Below are 20,597 nucleotides of genomic sequence, written 5' to 3' on the forward strand. Positions count from 1 at the left end.
GAGCTGAGATCCGGCCACTGCACTCCAGCCTGGGCGACAGACCAGACTCCGTCTCAAAAATAAATAAATAAAAAATAAAAAAAAAAGAAAACACAAACTCACACAACTGACCCAACGTGACACAGATCATTTGAACATCCACATAGCTCTGAAGGAAAGTGAATGTGTCACTCGAAAGCTCCCAAAAGGAAATCTCCAGGGCCACCTGGATTCACTGCAGATTTTTCAACAAACATTTTAACTCCATTTTCACACAACAGCTTTTAGAAAACAGAAGAGGGAGAGCATTTCTAAATTCACTTTATGAAGCTTGCATCACCCTGACATCAAAACAAGACAAAGACGGTACCAAAAGAAACCACAGACCAATAGCCTTCATGAATACATATGCAAAAATCTTTAACAAGATGTTAGCAAATAGACTTCAGCAATATCAAAAGAATTGTATACCACGACCATGTCTATTCCAGGGATGTACCCCTAGTTCAATACTCAAAACAATCAACCATTGTAAGCCACCGTATTAACATCCTAAAGAAGAAAAATCACACATAAACATACCAATGCAAAAACAGCATTTGATAAAAATCTAACAGTCATTTGCTACAATAGTGCCTGGAAAACTGGAACAGAAGGAAACTGCCTCTACTTAATGAAGAGCAACTACAAAACCCCACAGCTAACATCATTCTTAATGGCTGAAGTCTGAAACATTTTCCTCCTCAAATCAGGAACAAAGCAACAATGACTCTCTCACCACACCACTCTCTTCAGCACAGTACTAGAAGTTCTCGTAAGTGCAATAAGGTAAGAAAAGAAAAGAAAAGGCATTCAGATTGGAAGAGAAGAGAGAAAGCTGTTCCTCTGTGCAGATGACATGTTTGCCAACATAGGAGAGTCCAGAGAATCTCCAAAGAAATTGTCCTAGAACTACTACTAAGTTAGTTTAGCAAGGTTGCAGGATACATGATAAACATATAGAAATCTAGGCTGGGTGCGGTGGCTCACGCCTGTAATCCCAGCACTTTGGGAGGCTGAGGCAGGTGGATCACGAGGCCAGGAGTTTGAGACCAGCCGGGCCATTATGGTGAAACCCTGTCTCTACTGAAAACACAAAAATAGCCGGGCGTTCTGGCGGGCACCTGTAATCCCAGCTACTTGGGAGGCTGAGGCAGGAGAAGTGCTTGAACCTGGGAGGCGGAGGTTGTACTGAGCCAGAGATCATGCCATTGCACTCCAACATGGGTGACAGAAACTCCGACTCAAAAAAAAAAAAAAAATCTATGGATTTTCTATATACTAGCAATGGACATATGATACCAAAATTTAAAATACAATACCATCTATAATCACACAAAATAAAAGAAATACTTAGATGTAAATGTAACAAAACATGTACAGGACTTGTATCCTTAAAACTGCAAAATGCCAATGAAAGCAATCGATGATCTACATAAATGGAGAAATATACCGTGTTCCTAGACTGGAAGACTTAACATAGTAAAAATGTTCACAAACTAACATACAGGTTTTATACAATTCCTACCAAGTTTTTCTGTATATATTGACCAGATTATTCTAAAATGTATATGAAAGGCAAAGTACCTAGAATAGCTAAAATAATTTGAAAGAAAAAGAAAAAATTGGGAGGAGTAAGTCTACCCAGTTTCAAGGCTTATTACATAACTATAGTGATCAGGATTGTGTGGTACGAGGGACAGACACACAGATCAATGCAACGGAATAAAGAACCCAGAAATAGATCCAGACAAGCATGCCCAGTTGATTTTTTATAAAGGCACAAAGGCAATTTAATGGAAGAAATGCAGCCCTTTCAACAAATGGTGCTGGTGCAACTGGACACCCACAGGCAAAAAACAAAGCAAACTCCGCAACCTAAACCTCACAGCTGGTACATGTGAGATGTAAAACGACAAAGCTTTTAGAAAAAGAGAATCGCAGGAAAAATATTCACACTGTAGGGCTGGCAAAGAGTTCGCACCACAAGCCGAATCCACAAAAGGAAAAACGGACAAATTGGACTTCATCAAAATTTAAAAGTTTTGTTCTGCAAAGTCTCTGTTAAGAAAATGGGAGAGGCCGGGCGCGGTGGCTCAAGCCTGTAATCCCAGCACTTTGGGAGGCCAAGACAGGCGGATCACGAGGTCAGGAGATAGAGACCATCCTGGCTAACACGGTGAAACCCCGTCTCTACTAAAAAATACAAAAAACTAGCCGGGCGAGGTGGCGGGCGCCTGTAGTCCCAGCTACTCGGGAGGCTGAGGCAGGAGAATGGTGTAAACCCAAGAGGCAGAGCTTGCAGTGAGCTGAGATCTGGCCACTGCACTCCAGCCCGGGCGACAGAGCGAGACTCCATCTCAAAAAAAAAAAAAAAAAAAAAGAAAATGGGAGAAAAAAGCTACAGAGTAGGAAAAGTATCTGAAAAACCACGTATCTAGTAATAGACTACTATCAAACAATCCAACTGAAATATGAGCAAAATATATGAAGACATATTTCAACTAAAAGGATATGCAGGGCAGGGCGCGGTGGCTCATGCCTGTAATCCCAGCACTTTGGGAGGCCGAGGTGGGTGGATCACGAGGTCAGGAGATTGAGACCATCCTAGCTAACACGGTGAAACCCCGTCTCTACTAAAAACATAAAAAAAAAAATTTAGCTGGGCGTGGTGGTGGGCACCTGTAGTCCCAGCTACTTGGGAGGCTGAGGCAGGAGAATGGCGCGAACCCGGGAGGCGGAGCTTGCAGTGAGCAGAGATCGTGCCACTGCACTCCAGCCTGGGTGACAGAGCAAGACTCCATCTGAAGAAAAAATAAAATAAAAGGATATGCAGATGGCAGAGAACCACATGAAAAGAGGTCCAATATCACTGGCCAAGGAAATGCAAATCAAAGTCACAGTGATCACCACATGTCTATCAGAATAGCCAAAAAAATAAAAAATAAAAATAAAATACAGAGAAAACCGAAGGCAGGTGCAGCCATAGAAGGGCAGCATGAGGGCCCCTCCTGGGACGGGCTGTGCTGGGCCCTGACTGTGTCAATCTCAGCACCTAGTCATGACACTGTGGACCTGCTATTATAGTTTGCTAAGAGGTTTCCTTTGGGTGAGCCGCGTAAAGGGTACACTGCTCTCTCTATACCATTTCTTAGAACTGCCTATTATGAATCTATAATTAGCTCAAAATAAAACCTTTATTTTATTTTATTTGAGACAGAGTCTCGCTCTGTTGCCTAGGCTGGAGTGCAGTGGCGCGATCTCAGCTCACTGCAAGCTCCGCCTCCTGGGTTCAAGTGATTCTCCTGCCTCAGCCTCCCGAGTAGCTGGGATTACAGGCACACACCACCTCGCCCGGCTAATTCTTTTGTATTTTTAGTAGAGATGGAGCTTCACTATGTTGGTCAGGCTGGTCTCGAACTCCTGACCTCGTGATCCGCCCACCTCGGCCTCCCAAAGTGCTGGGATTATAGACACGAGCCACCGTGCCCGGCCTATTTTTTTTAAAGCGGGGGTGGGTGTTAATATCAGCATCTAGCTCTTGGAGTTATAAAATTATTGTATTAAAACAGCAGCCAGCACATAAGAAACCTTACAAAAGAGTCAGCTTTAAAAAAAAAAAGGTCCAGCTTTTATTTTTTCTTTTCCCTTTTCATGTCTCAGGAACTGTGCTGCCCACTTCCTAGCAGCTGCGCACAGGGCCTTCACCCACACGCCCACAGTCCCAGGCTGTGGACCCTGACAAGTCCATGGAGTAAAGACACCTCCTGGGAGGGTGGGGGGCCTTTGCCCTCCTGGAAAGAGCCCCTCACTGGAGATGGCACAGAGCCCAGCACCAGGCGAGACACACAGCGCCATGGCGGCCCCTCTGTGTGTCCCTGTATCTGCGTGCCTGGGCGTTGCAGGCCTGCCGGGCTCTGGGAGCCCACGCACCTCCGAGGCACGCCAATGGAAACACAGCGGCCAGCCCACCTGTTGCTCCTGGTCTCTCATCTCTCCCTGTCTGCCTGCAGTGTCGAATGCCACCCAATGTTGAGAGGCCCGTGATGGGAACAGGGACACCATTCACTTCCCCACACGCTGTATTCCCAGAGCAAGGCTCTGAGACAGCAGGTGCTGGGGTGAGGGCCGACAGGCAGAGCAGGAGGTGGCGCTCAGGAGCCCCCACCCTTGGACGGGAGGCTGCCCTGTGCCAGGGGATGTCCCTGCTGCCTGCAGTCTCACAGGGCCCCTCCTCCTCACCTGGTCCCACCCTTGGCCATTCGGGGTGCCTGTGGCTCCAGTGCAGCTGTGTTATCAGGCCCAGAGGCTGACGACAGAGAAGCGTGAAAAAGGACCCACCATCAGAGGAAAGGGGGAGAGCTATGCCAGATTCTACAAACATCAAACCATCTAACCATTTCACACAATGCACCAGCAACAGCAGCAGCCGCATGGCCACAGTGGACCCCGCAGGCCTGGCTCTGCATCCCACCTGCCCCGGGGTCTGGGGTCCATAGGGTCAGCACCGCCCACCACGAGAAGGCAGTCATCTGCCATCCAGGAGGAGGGGCCTCGCCAGAAACCAACCCTGCCAACACCCTGATCTTGGGCCTCCAGCCTCCAGGACTGAGAAGGAAATGTCTGTTGTTGCAGTGCCCCGGCTGTGCTGCTTTGCTCCAGCCTCCCCACCAGACCAGTGTCCAGTCCTTCAAAGGAATGAGCCTGTCAGTAGAGGCTGGGCTTTGAGGTGAGCCAGCTGGGAGACCTCTCGGGGAGAGAGGAGGGCAAAGAGAGGCCAGCCTGGTGGGGAAGAAGGGGTGGGAGTGGAGAAGACACAGAGGCCGCACACAGAGTGAGGGGGACCAAGGTGCAGGGCCCTCTTCACCAGGCTTCTGTGCTCTCAGGGGAGACAGGGAGGGTGGCATTGGCTAGAAGGGCCTGCACAGCCCTGGAGAAAGCAGCTCATAGCAGGTCGTGGAGAGGGCAGGGACTGGGCGCGGGGAGGGGGGGCGGTGCAGACGCTAATGAATCTGCATTAGCGTCCGTCTGTTTGGCTGGAGTAGAGATGCTTCAGCACGGGTGGGGCTGCACACAGGCATGGAGGGTGGAGGCCCCTCCACCCTACAGCCCCACAGCCAGCACGTGCCTTCTCACCTCTTCTAGTCCAGGGCCTGAGAAGTCATTAGCAACCATTCCCACCTCAGTGTGAATCTGCAACTCTGGAGCCAGTGTGAAGGAGAAGAGGGGGAGCAGGAAGGGGTGTCCACCACCACATGCCCACAGGGGCAAGGCTCCCACCCTCCCGGGGTATGAACTTGAACCCCTTTGACCTCTGTGGGTGCATCTGCACAGAATGCAGGTTCCCTGCCCCCCAGCCACCGCACCACATCAGCCTAGCCATCCTCGCCAGCCGCCACAGGCCTGGGATGCCCCTGGGCACCGGAACGCAGCGGCCCCAGCGAGCACCTGGGGCCTGAGCCTGGACAGGAGGCCACAGACGGCTTGGAACAGGCCATCCCCCGGGAGGGGTGGCTCTTCTACAGCCAGCCTGGCACTGCCCGCCCAGCCTCCCAGATCCAGAGGCAGCTGCTCCAGAAGGAGTGGGGGGCTCCAGGGACTTCTCCCAAGCGAGATGAAAACACAGGTTTCTATGTGAAAGCTCCATCTTCTTAAATATTGACAACAAGTTTAGAGCCCATCTCAGATCCCTGGCTATGCTCCTTCAGCCCACCAGCCACAGACCCAAAATTCGAAGCAGCCATGAGCCCTGAGAGCCCAACCTGCCTGGCCATGCACAGGCCGGCCACGGCCCCAGGAGTGAATGTGTGCCCCCACCACCATACTGCTGTGTCCCGCCCTCCTATCCCCCACCCACAGCCAGAGATGGACACATCAGCACCATGGAGAGAGACAAGCATGGCCAGTCCCAGGCCCAGAGGCAGCCCTGCCCACCTACCCCATCCCTTCTGCACTGTCCCCTCAGAACTGGGTCCTGGACTGAGATTCCCTGAACCGCGACCTTCAAGGCTTCTCAGTTCACCCCAGCCTCACAGCCCTCAGCCCTGCTACTCGCTGTCCCCACCACCACTCTCCCTGGACCCCGACCCCTCCACCTGCTGGGGCAGGAAATCAAGCCTCCAACTGACCCTCCTGGTGGGACCCCTGAAGAGAAAGGCACATAAGGGGGACTCTGTGCACACCTGCAGCACCGCCCAGCCCTGGAGCCTGGCCTGAAGTCACTGTCGAGAGAGGCTTGGAGCAGAGTGGATCCTGGGGCACGGGGACTTTGCCATTGGGAGAACATGCACCCTGGGGGACAGGGCCCTGGCTCCATCATGCCCAGCAAGTACCTGGCCCCTATCAGGGACAAATGAATAAAGAACAGAATACCTGGTCCAATCCCCACTTGCCTCAGGACAGCAGCCCAGAACCCCATGAATGACAAGAGTCCTTCTCTGGGTTGACCTGAAACCTCCCTATCTCCCACCCATGTCCCCTGTCCCCCTGGGAAAGTCTGCGGTATCCAAGGGCAGCCCTGGGCCTGGGCTCCTTCTGCTCTCCAGGCCCCACAGTGAAAGATTTGCAGAGAGGACAACTCTCCCTCGGGTCTGCTGTGCCAGGCAGGCATATGAGAGACCCCAGTTGTCTGCAATGCTGGCCTGATGCCCCATCCAGTGAGCCAGCCCTGCGCTGCTTCTATCCAGGAATCTCTGGATTTGGGCTCCTCAGGCAGCATAGCACACACGGAGATGCGGGGACCCCAGAGAAGACCCCACAGGACTGGAGCCTGAAGCCAGGGTCAGCCTCTCAAGCACAGCACAGCCAAGCCCCAGGTCTCACGCCCAGGCAGTGGACCCCCGCCCCACACAGAATCAGGAGACCCTGGGGGTTCCCAGTGGGCCCGGTTCTGCCCCCCAGTCAGGAGAGTGTTAAGAACCCTGAAATGCAGGAAGGAGGCAAAGAGGGACGGGGGAGACACAGAGAAAGAGCGGGGGCGTAGGCCAGACCTCCATAAAGACCCAGCCAGGGGCGTGTGCTGAAGAGGTGGGCAGGATCCCACCCTGCCAGAGCAGCACCTCCTCGGGCTGTTACATCCCCAGCATGGCTGCCAGCCTGTCCCCAGGGACGCGGAGGCTGTTACATCCCCAGCACGGCCGCCAGCCTGTCCCCAGGGACGCGGAGGCCCGACGGGAGGCCACTGTCAGGAAGGGGCACCAGAGCTTGGTCACAGGGTCCTAGATCAGCAGGCACCTCCCGCCGCCCTGCCTGGTCCTCATAGCCACACCATGTGGACTGCACGTGGGCCAGGGCCCTGCATTGTGGGGTGGGGCAGGTGGGTTCTCACTGACACCACAGTACGAGGAGGGCTGTGGAGCCCATGGCCAGGCAATGCCTGGAGTGACGCCAGCCCCAGAACATGGGAGCTCCCCCTGCTTTCCAGGGACTTGTCAGAACTCCACTGGTTCCAGCCACACTAGGGGTAAGAGAGGGAGGATCAGGGCCTTCAAAGGCCATTTTCAGCCTCAGGTAGGGAAGCAGAGAGGACGTCCGGCAAACCTCAGTCCAACGCGGCACTGGAGGTTGGGGTGCTGCACCTCCCGCAGGGCTGCAGTCCAAGGACCCCAGGCTGAAGCAGAGCCTGTAGCAGAAGACTGTCCATCACAGCATGGACACACCCAGCTCAGTCCATGCTCCGTGTCCTGGCCACTCGGGCTCAGTGTCTCTTGTCACCTGTGTTCAGACAGTGTCAGGCCGCCTTGTGGGAAGGCAGCGTCCCTGGGCCACACACTGGCACGTGGGCCGCTGCTCCCCTGGGTGGACCCTCCTTGCCCGTGGGGACCTTCGTGGGGCCCTGAGCTGGGCCTGGCTCTCCCTGTGCCCCAGAAGTGCCTGCCACCATCTGAATCGGCCTGAGTCCACAAAGCCCAAAAGAACAGGAGGCCACAGTGGTTGCCCAGGAAGCTCAGGGTCAGCAGTGCCTCAGCCCCTGAGCTCCGCTGACCAAACTCCCTCCTGGTGCAGCAGCCACACACCCACACCCTCTCTTCAACCCACAGGAGGCTGGGTCCAGGGAGGAAGCTGGGCTCTAATTACACGTCCTGGAAAGAAATCCCGGTTTAATTTAGACTAAAACAAGAAGCTGTGATTGGAAAGTTCCCCAGGAGAGCTACCTGCCTGAGCAAGGACATGTTTCTCTGATGTCCCCAAGGACCATGAAGCAAAGCACCAGGCTAGAGCCATGCCAGGGGTAGGGACGCCCAGGGTTTTGGGGTTCTGAGGGCCCCGACTTGTCACCCTGCCCATGTCCCTGACCCCCAGGTGGAACCAGCTCCACAGGGCCAGAGGCTGTGACAGGGGCTTCCTGAGGGGCCTGGGAGGGCCGAGGCAGTGACATGGGGACAGGCTGTGACAGGGGCTTCCTGAGGGGCCTGGGAGGGCAGAGGCAGTGACATGGGGACAGGCTGTGACAGGGGCTTCCTGAGGGGCCTGGGAGGGCAGAGGCAGTGACATGGGGACAGGCTGTGATAGGGGCTTCCTGAGGGGCCTGGGAGGGCAGAGGCAGTGACATGGGGACAGGCTGTGACAGGGGCTTCCTGAGGGGCCTGGGAGGGCAGAGGCAGTGACATGGGGCCAGGACTGGGAGCATGGACATGTCTGAGACTGGCTGGGGCATGGAAGGGTAAAGGCACCTGCACTGATGGATGATGGACTCCGGAGGCTCCATGGGGCTTCCCTTGGGCTCTACCTTCTCTGGGTGTCAGAGCCCACCTGCCCCGTTCTCCAGCGCCACTCCCTGGTCCAAGCCCTCACCACTCCCACCTGATCACTGCTTCCGGCTCCCACTCTCCTTCCCTGCCATCTACACTGCGCCCCCAGCACCCATCACGAGTCAATCGGGCCACACCTATACTCAGAGCCCTCCAACACCCGAGCCAAGGCCTCCCCTGCCCCCGCCACCCTCACAGCCTCTCCCCTGCTGGAGCTACTCCCCAGGGGCCACTCAACCCCAGTGGAAGGACACAGCACACCCCAACTCCCTGCAACACTCACTGCCTGCCTCACTCGGGAGGACGCAGCCTCTGAGAGGGCAGGAACGGCCTGTTTTGTGCACTACTGTGTCCCCAGAACTGGAACAGGGATGAGGAGGTAGTAGCTGCACTTGACAAGCCCCTTCCTAAGGAATGAGTGAATGGATGACAAGGGGACAAGGAAGGGGTGGATGGGGGGCGGGGCAGGGGGAGTGAGAGGCTGGGGCAGTGCATGGAGGGGCTTCCAGTCCATGCACTCACTCACCGCTCCCTCTCCCTCTGTCTCACTTCTTCGCACCCCACCTCGGCTGACGGACGTGCTTCTAAATTCAGTGGAAACAGACACAGTGAGAGAACTTCCACGCCACCCTTCCTGCACCTGCTGGCCTAGGCAGATGCAGAGGCCCGCACTCCCGGAGGTCCTGGACTCTGCTTCCCTCATGGCTCCAGGGCTGTCCCCTTTCTGTCCACATTGTCCACTTGTCCTTCCCTCCTGGACTATGCACATGGCATGGACGGGCTGTAAACCCCCAAATTCATAAAACTCTCCTGGCCTCCATCTCCCTCCTGCCTCTGCCCCATCGCTCTGCCTCACTTTGCTGCAAAACTCTCTAAAAGACAAGCATTGCCAATAGGTGCCCCCCACAGCCCCTCTCCTCCCATTCCCAGCAAGCCCTCGACCAGCTCCTACCTCAGACCCATGGGGCGCAGTGCCCCACAGCCTTGGGTCCTCTCGTGGCCTCTGAAAAGCAGAGCATGCTCTTCCTTCCTAGAACACCGTCTACAGCCAGGCACACCTCCGCTGCTCCACCAACCTCACCACCAACTGCCATTTGTAAGTCCAGGTGCCCTGGTCTCCATCAGACGGCAGCTCTTCCTCCCCACTCACCATTCCCTGGGGATCCTAGGTGGTCTCAAGCTCTGAAGATGACTGGGACACTCATGTCCCTCAAATCACCACCTCCAGCCACACCTCTTCCCAGGCTGCTAGATGGCTCACCCCTCATGCCCTCCAGTCCTTCCTCTGATGACTCTATGCAAAGTGGCACCCACAGGCCTGCACCCTGCATGCTTTATTCCATTTCATATGTGGGAAAAAAAGCACGGAACTCATCACCATCCACTCATCCGTCCACCCGCTGACTCCTCTCTGGTGCACGCCTACGCTGCTGAGCACCACACCAGGCTGCAAAGAACCCAGGCCCGGGAGGCATCTTGTCCCCAGAACACGGCCCAGCGGGCAGAGGTTCAGCTGTCTTTGTTCACTCCTGAGTCCTCAGCACCTGGCAAAGGCTCCATGAACACTGAATGAATGATGAACGGGTGGAGGGAGGGCCGGCAGCAGGGCAGCCCACCTGACTGGACAGACACAGGGCCAGAGAGCTGAGCAGAAGGCAGGATGGTGGACGGGGCATGGATAGGAGGGCAGACAGAGGCAGGGAAGAGGCGGCCTTCCCACCTCCTCCCCGTGACCTGAGGTCCTTAAGAGCTGCGTCCTGACACTCAGCAGGACTCTTGCTGGGGTGAACTGCTAGAGCACCCATGTCAGACACCACCGCGCCCCTGTCCTCATCCCAGGCCCATCTGTGTGGGGAGCCGGCTCAGCCCCGACCCCACCCATGTAGCACGGTGTTCTTGGAAGCCAGGGAAGGGAAGCCTCACTCCCGGGCCCAGAATCTCTCTTGACAAATGATCCACTCAGACGACCACTGGAGATGGCCAGGCACCAGGAGCCCTCCTGGAAATGAGGCAGAGTCCTGTGGCAGGGACCCAGCCACTGTGTCCTCACCCCGGCCCAAGCCAGTCAGAGGAGTTCCAGGTGGCCACGCACGGGCTGACCCAGTCAGCAGCATGGCTGGCAACCGAGGGCCTAGAGGCCCTGGGCACACACAAAGGCAGGAAGCCGCCAGCAGCCCTCACAGGCCTGGAGGTTTCTCAGAAGCACCCTCTGATCCTCACAGTACCCCCAGGCTGGGACCCCAGCCCAGGCCTCACAGCTGCTCCCCAAGTCTTGGGAGAGAAGCAAAGCAGAGACAAGGGGGCAGAGCGCCCGCCTTCCCTCCCAGTGAGAACAGAGGCTCAGAGCCTCCCCAGGCAGCAGGAGGCATGGACCCAGGGCCTCCTCCATAGCTCCACACCAGCCTCAGGAGCAGAGCAGCCCCAGCCGGCCTCTGAGGGTGCTCAAGGCTTTGCCAAGCAACAGGCCAGGGTGTCTTCCTCTCCCTCCAACCCTCTGAGCGCCAATTAAATAAACTCTAATTAAAAACAACAAACTAATGAGAAATACTGCCCACTACTCACAGGCCCTTGGCTCACAGGGATGAGGTGAGGGCTCCTCCCTGGGCTCCCCATGGACCATCACTCACCCCACAGCGGACCCAGCCCCCTCTACACACAGATGCACATACAGGAGCTCACGTGTCCCCAGGTGCCCCACACGGGAGCAGCAAAGTGGCTCCCCCCGTGACTTGGAGCCAGCATGTGGCCCCGTGAGACACAGATCACCTCCCACCCGGGGTTCCCCGCACAACCCAGGCTGCCTGGAGGGAAGATGTGTGGAGGCGGAGGAACCTGGAAGCCAACCCAGCAACGCCCAGGCCCTGCTGCATGCAGACACAGGAGAGCAGAGACACACCCAGGCACAGGGAAAGAGGAGCAGCAGGAAGAACAGGAGGGAGAGGCAGAGAGACACCAAGACACCAAGAAGGCCAGAGACAGAGAGCGTGGAGAGGAGACAAAGGGCTAGACAGGCAGACTGGGAGGAGGACGGAGGGGGAGGGAGGCAAGGGAGAGAGAGAGGCCAAGAGAAACAGAGGAGGGAGCGGGGAAGAGGAGGGGGAGGAGAGGGGACGGAGGAGCAGCCCTGGACCCAGTCTATGTGGGCTGGGAGATCCAGGGGTCCTGCCCAGGGCTTGCTGCAACTCCTCCTGCCTCCTCTCCTGGCCCTCAAGGGCTGACACACTCGGCACCGTGGACAGCGCCCCATGAGGCCGGGTCCTGCCGCCTCCACCCAGCTCCCCGCTGGCCCGCACCCCCCAACACTGCTTATATCCCAACAATTCATTACTTCAGCAGAGGCTCGCTGTCCCCTCCCAGGTGCCCGCCCCAAGTGAGGCTCCAGGGACATCCTGAAAAAAATAAGACACCATTGTCCTCAGGGACTTGGGTCCACAGGGAGGGAGAGAGGTAAACAGCTAGTAACTCCTGGGCTGCCTCTGGGAGTGCCCACTGGATGGGGGAGCACCCAGTCCTCCGAGGGGCCCCACTCTCCACCAACCAACTCCCACCCCAGCCCCCAACGGGCATTGCTAGTGGAACCACAGACCCCCACGGGCCTTCCATAAATTCTACCCCAGGGCCATGCTGCAGAAAGGCATAGAAGGCACCTCCGTGCTGCTATGCCCAGCACATCACAGACAGCTCTGGGGGCTGAGCCTTCCGTGCGACCCCCACAAGCCCAGTTCTGTAAACACTGCCCTCACCCAGCAGGGGCCAGCCCCAGGCTTAGGAGCAGGCAGAGCAGATGGGGGCAGCACCCCAGGATCCAGGCAGGCAATGCAAGGCTCCTTCTGAGGGCCTCACCCAAGAGTCCAGAGGCCGTGTAGCTGACTGCTTCTTCCTCACACACACAGAGCCTTGAAGCCATGAGCCCCAGACTCGAGGACTCCACAGCCACCTCCTTCCTCCTCTGCCACCAGCCCAAACACCCCTCCATATACCCTCCTGTGCACCAGGCATCTTGGGGCAGTCACTGGGTGAGAATGGGGCTCTGGAAGGAGAGCTCTCGACTGCTAGGGGGCCTGCTCCCTCCTCTTCCATCTGGGCTCTGGGCCTCAGAACCATAAGGCTCAGGAAAGAGCAGACAGCGGTCCCTTGCCCAGCACAGAGCCTCTGACACTGAAGTGCTAACAGGCTCTGTGGGGGCAACTCCCCAAGCACTCACTCCCCAGCCGCCACTCTCCACACCAGAGCCACAGCAGCCCAGCCCAGCTTCTACCTGCCGGTCAGAGAAGCAGGAAAGAGGACTCACGGTGCCCACTGCACAGGTTGGGAAACTGATACCCTGGAGGGTGGGGTGCAGAGCACTGGACCTGAGCTCCTATCCAGGCCCCTTAAGTCCACTTTCTAGATGTCCTGGTTATTTTGGGAATCGCAAGCTATTGTTAGGGAAACTGGTTGAGGAGAAACTGCTGAAGCACCTTCCTGGCCCTAGGAACTGTGAAAGCACTTAACACACACAGCCTCATCCCAGGCAGCACAAGGGCTCTGAGCGAGGTGGACGCCACAGGTAAGTGTCTCAGGCAGGAACAGGACTCAAAACACCAAGCGCCTCTCCCAGACCACAGGCTTGCGTGAGGCCGGAAGTCCAGCCCTCCTCCTCCCTAGGAACCCCCTCATCTGGGTAGCAAAGCCACCTCTAGCTGGCACCACGCTGGCTCCGGCCAGCCATGGAAGCTGGTGGCCCCTGGCCCGTGGGCTCTGCAAGCCAGCGCCTTCTGGGGACAGGTCACTGTGATCCTCCCTTCAGTGAGAAATACAGCACTGGCACCTCTGGGAGAAGTACCCCCATCCCACACGGGATGGCAAACAGACTGCCTCACATTCATTCATCTCCAGCAGGGCTGTGGGGGGACCCCAGTGAGGAGACTGCAGCCACCGCAGCCCCACAGCACAAATGAGCTTCAGACAGCAGACAGCACATGCCCGGGCCGCACACGCTGGGCCTCCCGGCCTCAGCTTGCCTACCCTGTGAGGACGACCACAAAGTCCATGACGTTCCAGCCGTTCCGCAGGTAAGAGCCCTTGTGGAAGACAAAGCCCAGAGCGATGATTTTGATCCCTGCCTCGAAGCAAAAGATCCCGATGAAATAGGGCTCCGTGTCGTCCTAGGAGAAGTGCAGAACAGCGGTCACCCCTGGCCCCCACCAGGTACAGCAGCAGGTAGAGACGGTTGGTGAGGACCCTACCCCGCCTTGTGCAGGCCACAGCCATTGTGAGGGTCTGACCCTCCTCACCTTGCCCCCAACACCCTGCAGATTCTCCAAGGTGCCATTCCCATCACTGAGCCTGCTTGCTGTCTGCACGTGTCCCCTAATGGGATGCACCACTGTTTACAGCAGCAACATCCCAGTGATGCCTGCGGGCCCCTCGTGCCTCCCACCCTGGCATCTCAGCTTCTGCTCACATCACAGCAGGGACCCAACCTCCCTGCTAGCACCATGCAGTGGGCCTTGCTTCAGGAAAGACAGTGATGTAACAGTACTAGTTGTCGGTGCTTATCAGGTAGTTTTTCCTGTATTCACTAGGGTGACCCTTTAATACCCCAAGAGGTCATCCCCATTCTAACATGAGGGAAACAGAGGCACAGAGACGCCCAGGAGCCAGGCAGAGGCCAGAGCAGCCTCTGGGTGGGAGCCTGCACAAGGCTGCCTGGATACAGCTCAGGCTTTCTTGAACTCAGTCCAGCCCCGTTATGCATTCAACATGTACCCGGGTAACCAGAACACGCACGTCTCGACAGAAAACAGAAACAGAGAAGCACAACCTCGGCCCTAAGGGTGCTGAGCGATGACCACCACATCTGTGAGGACCCTGGAGGGAGCGAGCCACAGTCCAGGCCTGAGGCTGGGAGCCACCCTAGGCTCAGATCACAGGAAGCCTCCCAGAGGGCGTGGCGCCTACAGGCAAAGCTTCCACAGCTCGATTTTGAGAAAGGGATCCAGGTGGAGGGAACAGAGCAGACAAAGGAATGAAGACAGCTGATCCTAGAAAGATCCTTTTCCTGCACCCCAGGCTGAGCTCCAGCCAACAGTTACTGAGCACGAGAGGGCAGAGCCAGGCCCTTCCAGTGCCGAGCTGGGAGCAGCAAACAGGGTGGAGACAGGGTTGTGTGGAGCTTGGGGAGACCCCAAAGACTTCTCGTGAGCACATGGGTGGGGCTGGCAGGGAAAGGCCCCGTGCAAGGCAAGCCCAGGGAGCTGGGCTGAGGGAGCTGCACGTGCAGGGTTGGTATGGGGGTGTCGGACACCTGCACTCTGGGGCTGCAGCCGTAGGAAGCAGGTGAAAGGGGTGGGGAGAGGAGGTCAGTGTCAAGGGCCTCCCCTGAGGGTTCGCCTTCAGGACTGTGGAGGTCACAGGAGGAAGCAGCTGCTGGGCTGCCAGGCGAGGTGAGTGCCACCAGTTCCACAGCCTGTGCCTTCCTTCCCAGGAAGCCAGGCTCTCCAGGGCTCTCCCGCATCTGATTCCCACCTTACTCAGCCTGGGCTCCTCCTGTCCTGTGGTGGAGCTGGCCCAAAGCTTGGCTGGCAGTGCCTGGTGGAAGTTACCAGCACCGAAGGGTCCATGATGACCCGTGCTGACTCGCCCATGCTCTTCCTGGCCTCGAGGCTTCTGGCCTGGTTTATTTAGGAGGGACCCCTTTTCCCAAGGGGTGGGGTTGCTGACCATCTGCCCAGGGGAACAGTGGGGCCCCAGCAGAGATCTTCACAGGAAACTTCCTGGTGGAAAACAGAGCAGGCCGATGCCTAGGAAGGACTGGCCAGCCCCCTCGGCTGGGAAGGAGGCCCCAGCCCAAGCGCTCTCTTCACAGCTCTGCCCTGCCCAGCCCATGGTTGATGGCTGGCTTAGGTGGGAGGGATGGGTGTGCAGACAGCTTGGTGTTGCACTGCAAGCTGGGGCCTGGCTCCAGGTAGCTCCAGAGTCGATGTGGGGGTGAGAAACAGCCCCGACAGGCAGGGAACCCAGAAGGCCTCGCCCAGAGCCAAGCTGGCAGACAACTGAGGGGCTACCCCTGCACCACCCAGCCTCAACCTGCTCCGTGGGCAGCAGCACAGCCTCCCCTCTATCCCAAGGGATGCCTTTGGGATTAGGCTGGGCCTGCACATGGGACTAGGGCTGGTCAAGAGTTCCCCAGACCTCTAGGCTGGCCCAGGGCAGGCACGTTCTGCAGTTTTCCCAACAGGTTAGCTCGCCAGCCCTAGAAGTGTCCTCCCCAACCCATGACCACAAGGCAAACCCTCCCATACCTGCAAGGCAGGAACTTGCAAGGCTGGACACCCACTGCCTGGCCTGGTCCCTAGGTCTGTGTCCCTCTGACCCTGGCCCTGCCCTGCTTCCTGTGGCTTGGCATTCAAGGCTCTCTGGCTATTTCCTCTCATGCTCACCCTCTTCTCCAGCCTCTAGAAAGCAAGGGGCCCCACCAGGCTCCTGCCCAAGTCCCCCAGAGGGACCATGACTCACGCCTGCCTCATGGCACGGCTGGGCTGTCCACACTCCTCCCCCACACCCTGCCCTAACCCAGACCACTGGGTGTTCCAGACGGTGCTCCAAGAAGACCTCCTCACTTCGGCCACCCACCACTCACCTTCTCCTGGTGCCTCACCACCAGGGCAGGCTCCCTGTCTCCCCTTCTGCACTCCTGGGCCTGCGGTGGCCCAGGTTCAAAGGGGATTCAGTTTCAGGGCTAAAGTCTGAATAGCCTTTGTCTCAGGATGCTAGTGGGGGGAAGCCAGGTTCAATGGAAGAGGGAGCAGCTCCTGACAACCCAGAGAGGCCGTCTCCTGGACGTCTATGCCCCGCAACCCCTGGGTCTACACTTGCTCTGCCTTCTGCCCTCCTGGAGGTTCCAGTCTTTAGGTGCACTTGGAACCCAGACAAAGGGCCAGGCATCGGGGAAGAGCAGGGACTGGGGGACGTGCTCTGACCTCAAAAACAGTGCTCACCTCCAAAATGCTGCCCTTCCTCTGACCCAGCCCCTCCTGAGACCCCACAGGGCTGGCCTTCCACCCCACCTCCTGTTGAGCCACAGAGACCTTGCCCTGGCACCCCGACTCACACAGACTTTACGCTCCAATGGGGGCTACCACAGGGGCCTCTTGGCTGGAATCTAGGGACGGGTAAAAATGATTCAGAATGTTTGAGAAGGAATGCTACCCATAGGACAGTGAGGCCTCCTGGAGAAGGGGTTCCAAGCAGGCTCGCACAAGACAACTCGGAGGAAGAGGCTCAGGGTTCCCACATCCAGGCCAAAGGCCATCTCAGCCCAGCAGGGCACACGTGGTGGTCAGAGCTGACCTTCCTGAAGACATGAATGCCCCTTCCCCACCCCAAGTTTAGAACATGGGTTCCTGGATCAAAGTCTAGCGCCGAAAACCAGGACAGCCATTGAGGTGCAGGGGTAGCTGGTGGCACAGGGCAGACTGGCCCAGGGCTAACGTGGCCACGCCCAGGGCTGAGCCGGTGACCCCAGCTGCCCTGGCCCTCGAGGAAGGTGTTATCCGCCAGGCCTACCTTTTCCTTGAGCGGAGAGGGGCACTGCCCAGACGACCCTGCCCGAAGAAACTGTGCTCAGGCACAGACCCTAAAGGAGAGTGGAGTCGCGGCTTCCCCACCACCCTGCCCTCAGGCCCAGCCCGGCACTCACCAGCCGCTCGGACATGGGCGTTTTGTCCCCATCAGGGAGGTGCTGTTCCAGAGCCAGCACGATGCAGTTGGCGATGATGGTGGCCAGGATCATGTACTCGAACGGAGTGCGTGGGTTAAGGACTGGCCGGGAGGCGCAGCAGGGAGAGAGACATGCGGCCGAGGCCAGCAGCGCCCAGTGCAGCAACCACCACCAGGCCGTCTCCGGAGGGGCTGAGACAACTAGGTCCGGAGCACCCCTCCTGGCAGACGCGGCCTGGTCTTCCTCACTCCCTGCCCCCATCCCTAGGGGCGGCCGCGAGGCGGGGCCTCAGCAGTCTGGGCCGCCAGCCCCTCGGCACACCCGGGCGGCCGTCAGCACCGCGGACAGCGCCTCCGGCCCGGCTCCGCCCGACTCCAGCGCCCCGAGGGGAGGGGGCCGAGCGCCCCCAGGCGAGGCTGGAGGGAGACCCCGCGCAGGCGCACGCTGCTCCCTCCAGACACGCAGCCACATGTACCTACACGGGCACGTGAACATGCATGTAGCCCGCTATCGCGAGCGCACGCACGCGCAGCGCCGGGCTCCGGCTCAGCCCGCACACACAGGCACCTGCAGGCAGGCGCGCGCACGGCCGCGTCCCCACGGCGCTCGCACCTGCACGGACGCGGCTTCGCCCTCGGTGCCCTCCAGGCTGGCCGCGCGCTGTGCACCGACCAGGCTCCCAGGACCCGGCGTGCGGAGGGACGAGTCCGGGGCAGAGGGGCTCCGCCCCGCGCCCGCCGCACTCACGGAAACGCTCCCGCACCCGCCGCTCCGAGGGGCCCCGGGGCGCTCCGCCCCCTCCTCGCCAGTCTCCCGGCGCCTCCTCAGGTCGCGCCCTCCCGGCCACCGGGAAGATGGCCCCGGCCCCGGCCCCCGCCCGGCCCCGCCCGGCCCCGCCCGGAAGGATATGGCCACTCGGTGATGCGCTTCGCGTATTTGCGGACGACGTTGTCTTCGCTGAAGACGAAGAGCGAGCGGTTGACGGTGAAGCAGTTCTGCTTGACCGGGATGGGGTTGTACAGAGCCATGGTCCGCGCGCGCTGCGCGATCGATTGCTTGTAGAGGACCCGCTGGCCGGGCTGCAGCCCCCCGGGGCCCGGGCCCCCAGCCCCGCCGGCCCCGCCGCCCCGGGCCCGCTCCCCGCCGCCGGGGCCCCCATAGCGGCCGCCCAGCTCGTCCCCGAAGCGGACCATGGCTCCCGGGCCCCGCGTGCATCCCCGGCCCAGCGGCCCCGGCAGGGAGGGCGCGGGGCGCGCCAGGCGCTCAGAGCGGAGCAGCCGCGGAGCCGCCGGGACCGCAGCGGACCTCGCCCGGCCCCGCCGCTGCCGCCGCCTCACCAGACTCCGCGGCCCCGCGCCACGCCCTATAAGGGGCCGGTCACGTGGCGGGGCCCGGCCAATCCGCGGCGGCCCCGCCCACCCAGTCGCGCCGGCCCCGCCCCGCGGCCGCCCCCGCCCCGCCCCGAGCCTCCCACCCCGGGGCTGGGCCGGGCCCAGGAGCGGACGTGCCTGCGGGTCCTCGACGGCCGCTCGGCGCCAGCCCGGGCCGTCCCCGGAGCGCGCTCTGCCGGCCCCACCGCCCCTGGTCGCCCTCGGGCTCCTCAAACTCGGCCCAGACGGACCCCTCGCTCCGCCCGGAGGCGCCACCGGCCGCGGGGCTGCAGCCCAGAGCTGGGCGCCAGGCCTGGGCCGGCCCGCCCCGTCCCAGCCGGATCCCCGGCCCTCCCAGCCCTCTGGGTGCGCTGGGCTCGCGGCCTTGGTGCCACGCGGATGCCCCTGTCGGGGGCCCCCAGCCCGGGTGCGGGACCTGCTGTTTCCACACACGGGGCTGGCTCTGGGATCTCAGCTCAGAGAAGCCTCTGACCGTCTTGCAGGCCACACCCCGTTAGGGAACCTGTCACGGTCACCGCCATCCCCCAGGCCTCCTTGAGCGTCCACCGCGGGCCTGTCCTGGCTCCCAGCTCCGCCCTCACGGAGCTGACAGTTTTGTACAAAGCACAGCAACCATTTACACGGCACTCACTTCATGCAGGCCCGTGGGTCCTCACAACCTCCAAAAAGGCTGCCCCGGGGTCGGGGAGACCTTCGGGAACGAGGGACCCTCTCGGACCTGAAGCTCGCAAGGCGCTGAGTGCAGAGTGAGGCCGGGTGCGGGCTGCGCCTTCTGAGAGCCAGGCAGTGCGCACAGTTCCGAGCAGAGGCGCGGGGGTCTCTGAAGGGTCCCTCGGGCTGCCGTGTGGAGTGTGGACTGCAGCAGACTGGGGTGCTGTATCACTTAGGATGCATTCAGAGGCAAACAACCCGCTTCCCAGCTAGCAGCAGCCTGCACGATGCCATTGTGATCTCACTGAATACGAAGCCACCGTCTCTCCTCCCTCCAAAATCCCCACCTACACTTTCTGCCCTCTTGCCTGTTGCCTCATGGCCCAGGGTGGCTGTCATAGCACAGGGCATCACACCGTTACACCACCATCTCAAACGGGAAGAAAGTGGCAGGTGTACAAAGGAAGGCCACTTTGTGAATCAGGTTACGATTTTCTTTCCTAACAAAGGAAAAGCTTCTCAGAGGCTCCTCCTGCAAGTGTCTCTTTAACCCGTTTAGGCCGCCCTGGGCCATGTGGCCGGCCCTGACTTTAAGAGGGTGGGAAAGTGAACATATGTCAAAGTGGACCAGGACAGCCAGCACCCACTAGGCGGGCACATAGTTGCCCCAAACAAAATCAGGGTTCGCTTAGCTGGGAAGCAGGTGCTAAGGCTGTCGGGGAGGCTGCCAACTGGCCTGTCACAGAAAAAAAATCAGAGCCAGGGAGGGGTTTTGACGGCAGTGCAGAGAGAGACGATGTGGTTTGAACAAGGGGGCCATGAGCAGTGCCCTTTCTCCTGGAGAGGGTGCATCCAGCGTGAAATGTGGAGGAGAGATAGAAACCCAGGCTCTTCATTTTTGGTCCGAGTGTCTGTGTGGATAGGGATGCCTTTTGCCTGAGATGGGGAAGACGTGGGGAAGAGCTTGTTAGTCACAGGGTGGAAATGAAGAATTGCCTATTGGGCACAGAAGTGGAGATGCTATGCAGGGGTGGAGTATCTCAAGGGATGCCCAGACGAGAGACCACTGCTGCAGCCCTGCGC

At 59.1% G+C, this 20,597-nt stretch overlaps 1 protein-coding gene across 2 annotated transcripts in view; it reads right to left on the reverse strand.

Annotated features, from left to right (window-relative positions):
• CACNA1B (calcium voltage-gated channel subunit alpha1 B) overlaps positions 1-18,804 on the reverse strand; it is a 250,042-nt gene extending 231,238 nt beyond the window's left edge. The window contains exons 1-3 of one of the 2 annotated variants that reach the window (XM_030920382.1): positions 18,382-18,804; positions 17,452-17,557; positions 13,776-13,915 (exon numbers count right to left, since the gene is read on the reverse strand). In XM_030920382.1, coding sequence (XP_030776242.1) covers positions 13,776-13,915; positions 17,452-17,557; positions 18,382-18,665 — 530 coding nt within the window. In that variant the 5' untranslated portion in view covers positions 18,666-18,804. The remainder of the gene's footprint in view (positions 1-13,775; positions 13,916-17,451; positions 17,558-18,381) is intronic. The other variant, XM_030920383.1, reaches the window with a different exon arrangement.
• Positions 18,805-20,597: the final 1,793 nt, after the last annotated feature.

This window comes from Rhinopithecus roxellana, chromosome 16 (assembly GCF_007565055.1).
Source record: "Rhinopithecus roxellana isolate Shanxi Qingling chromosome 16, ASM756505v1, whole genome shotgun sequence".
Lineage (NCBI taxonomy): Eukaryota > Metazoa > Chordata > Mammalia > Primates > Cercopithecidae > Rhinopithecus > Rhinopithecus roxellana.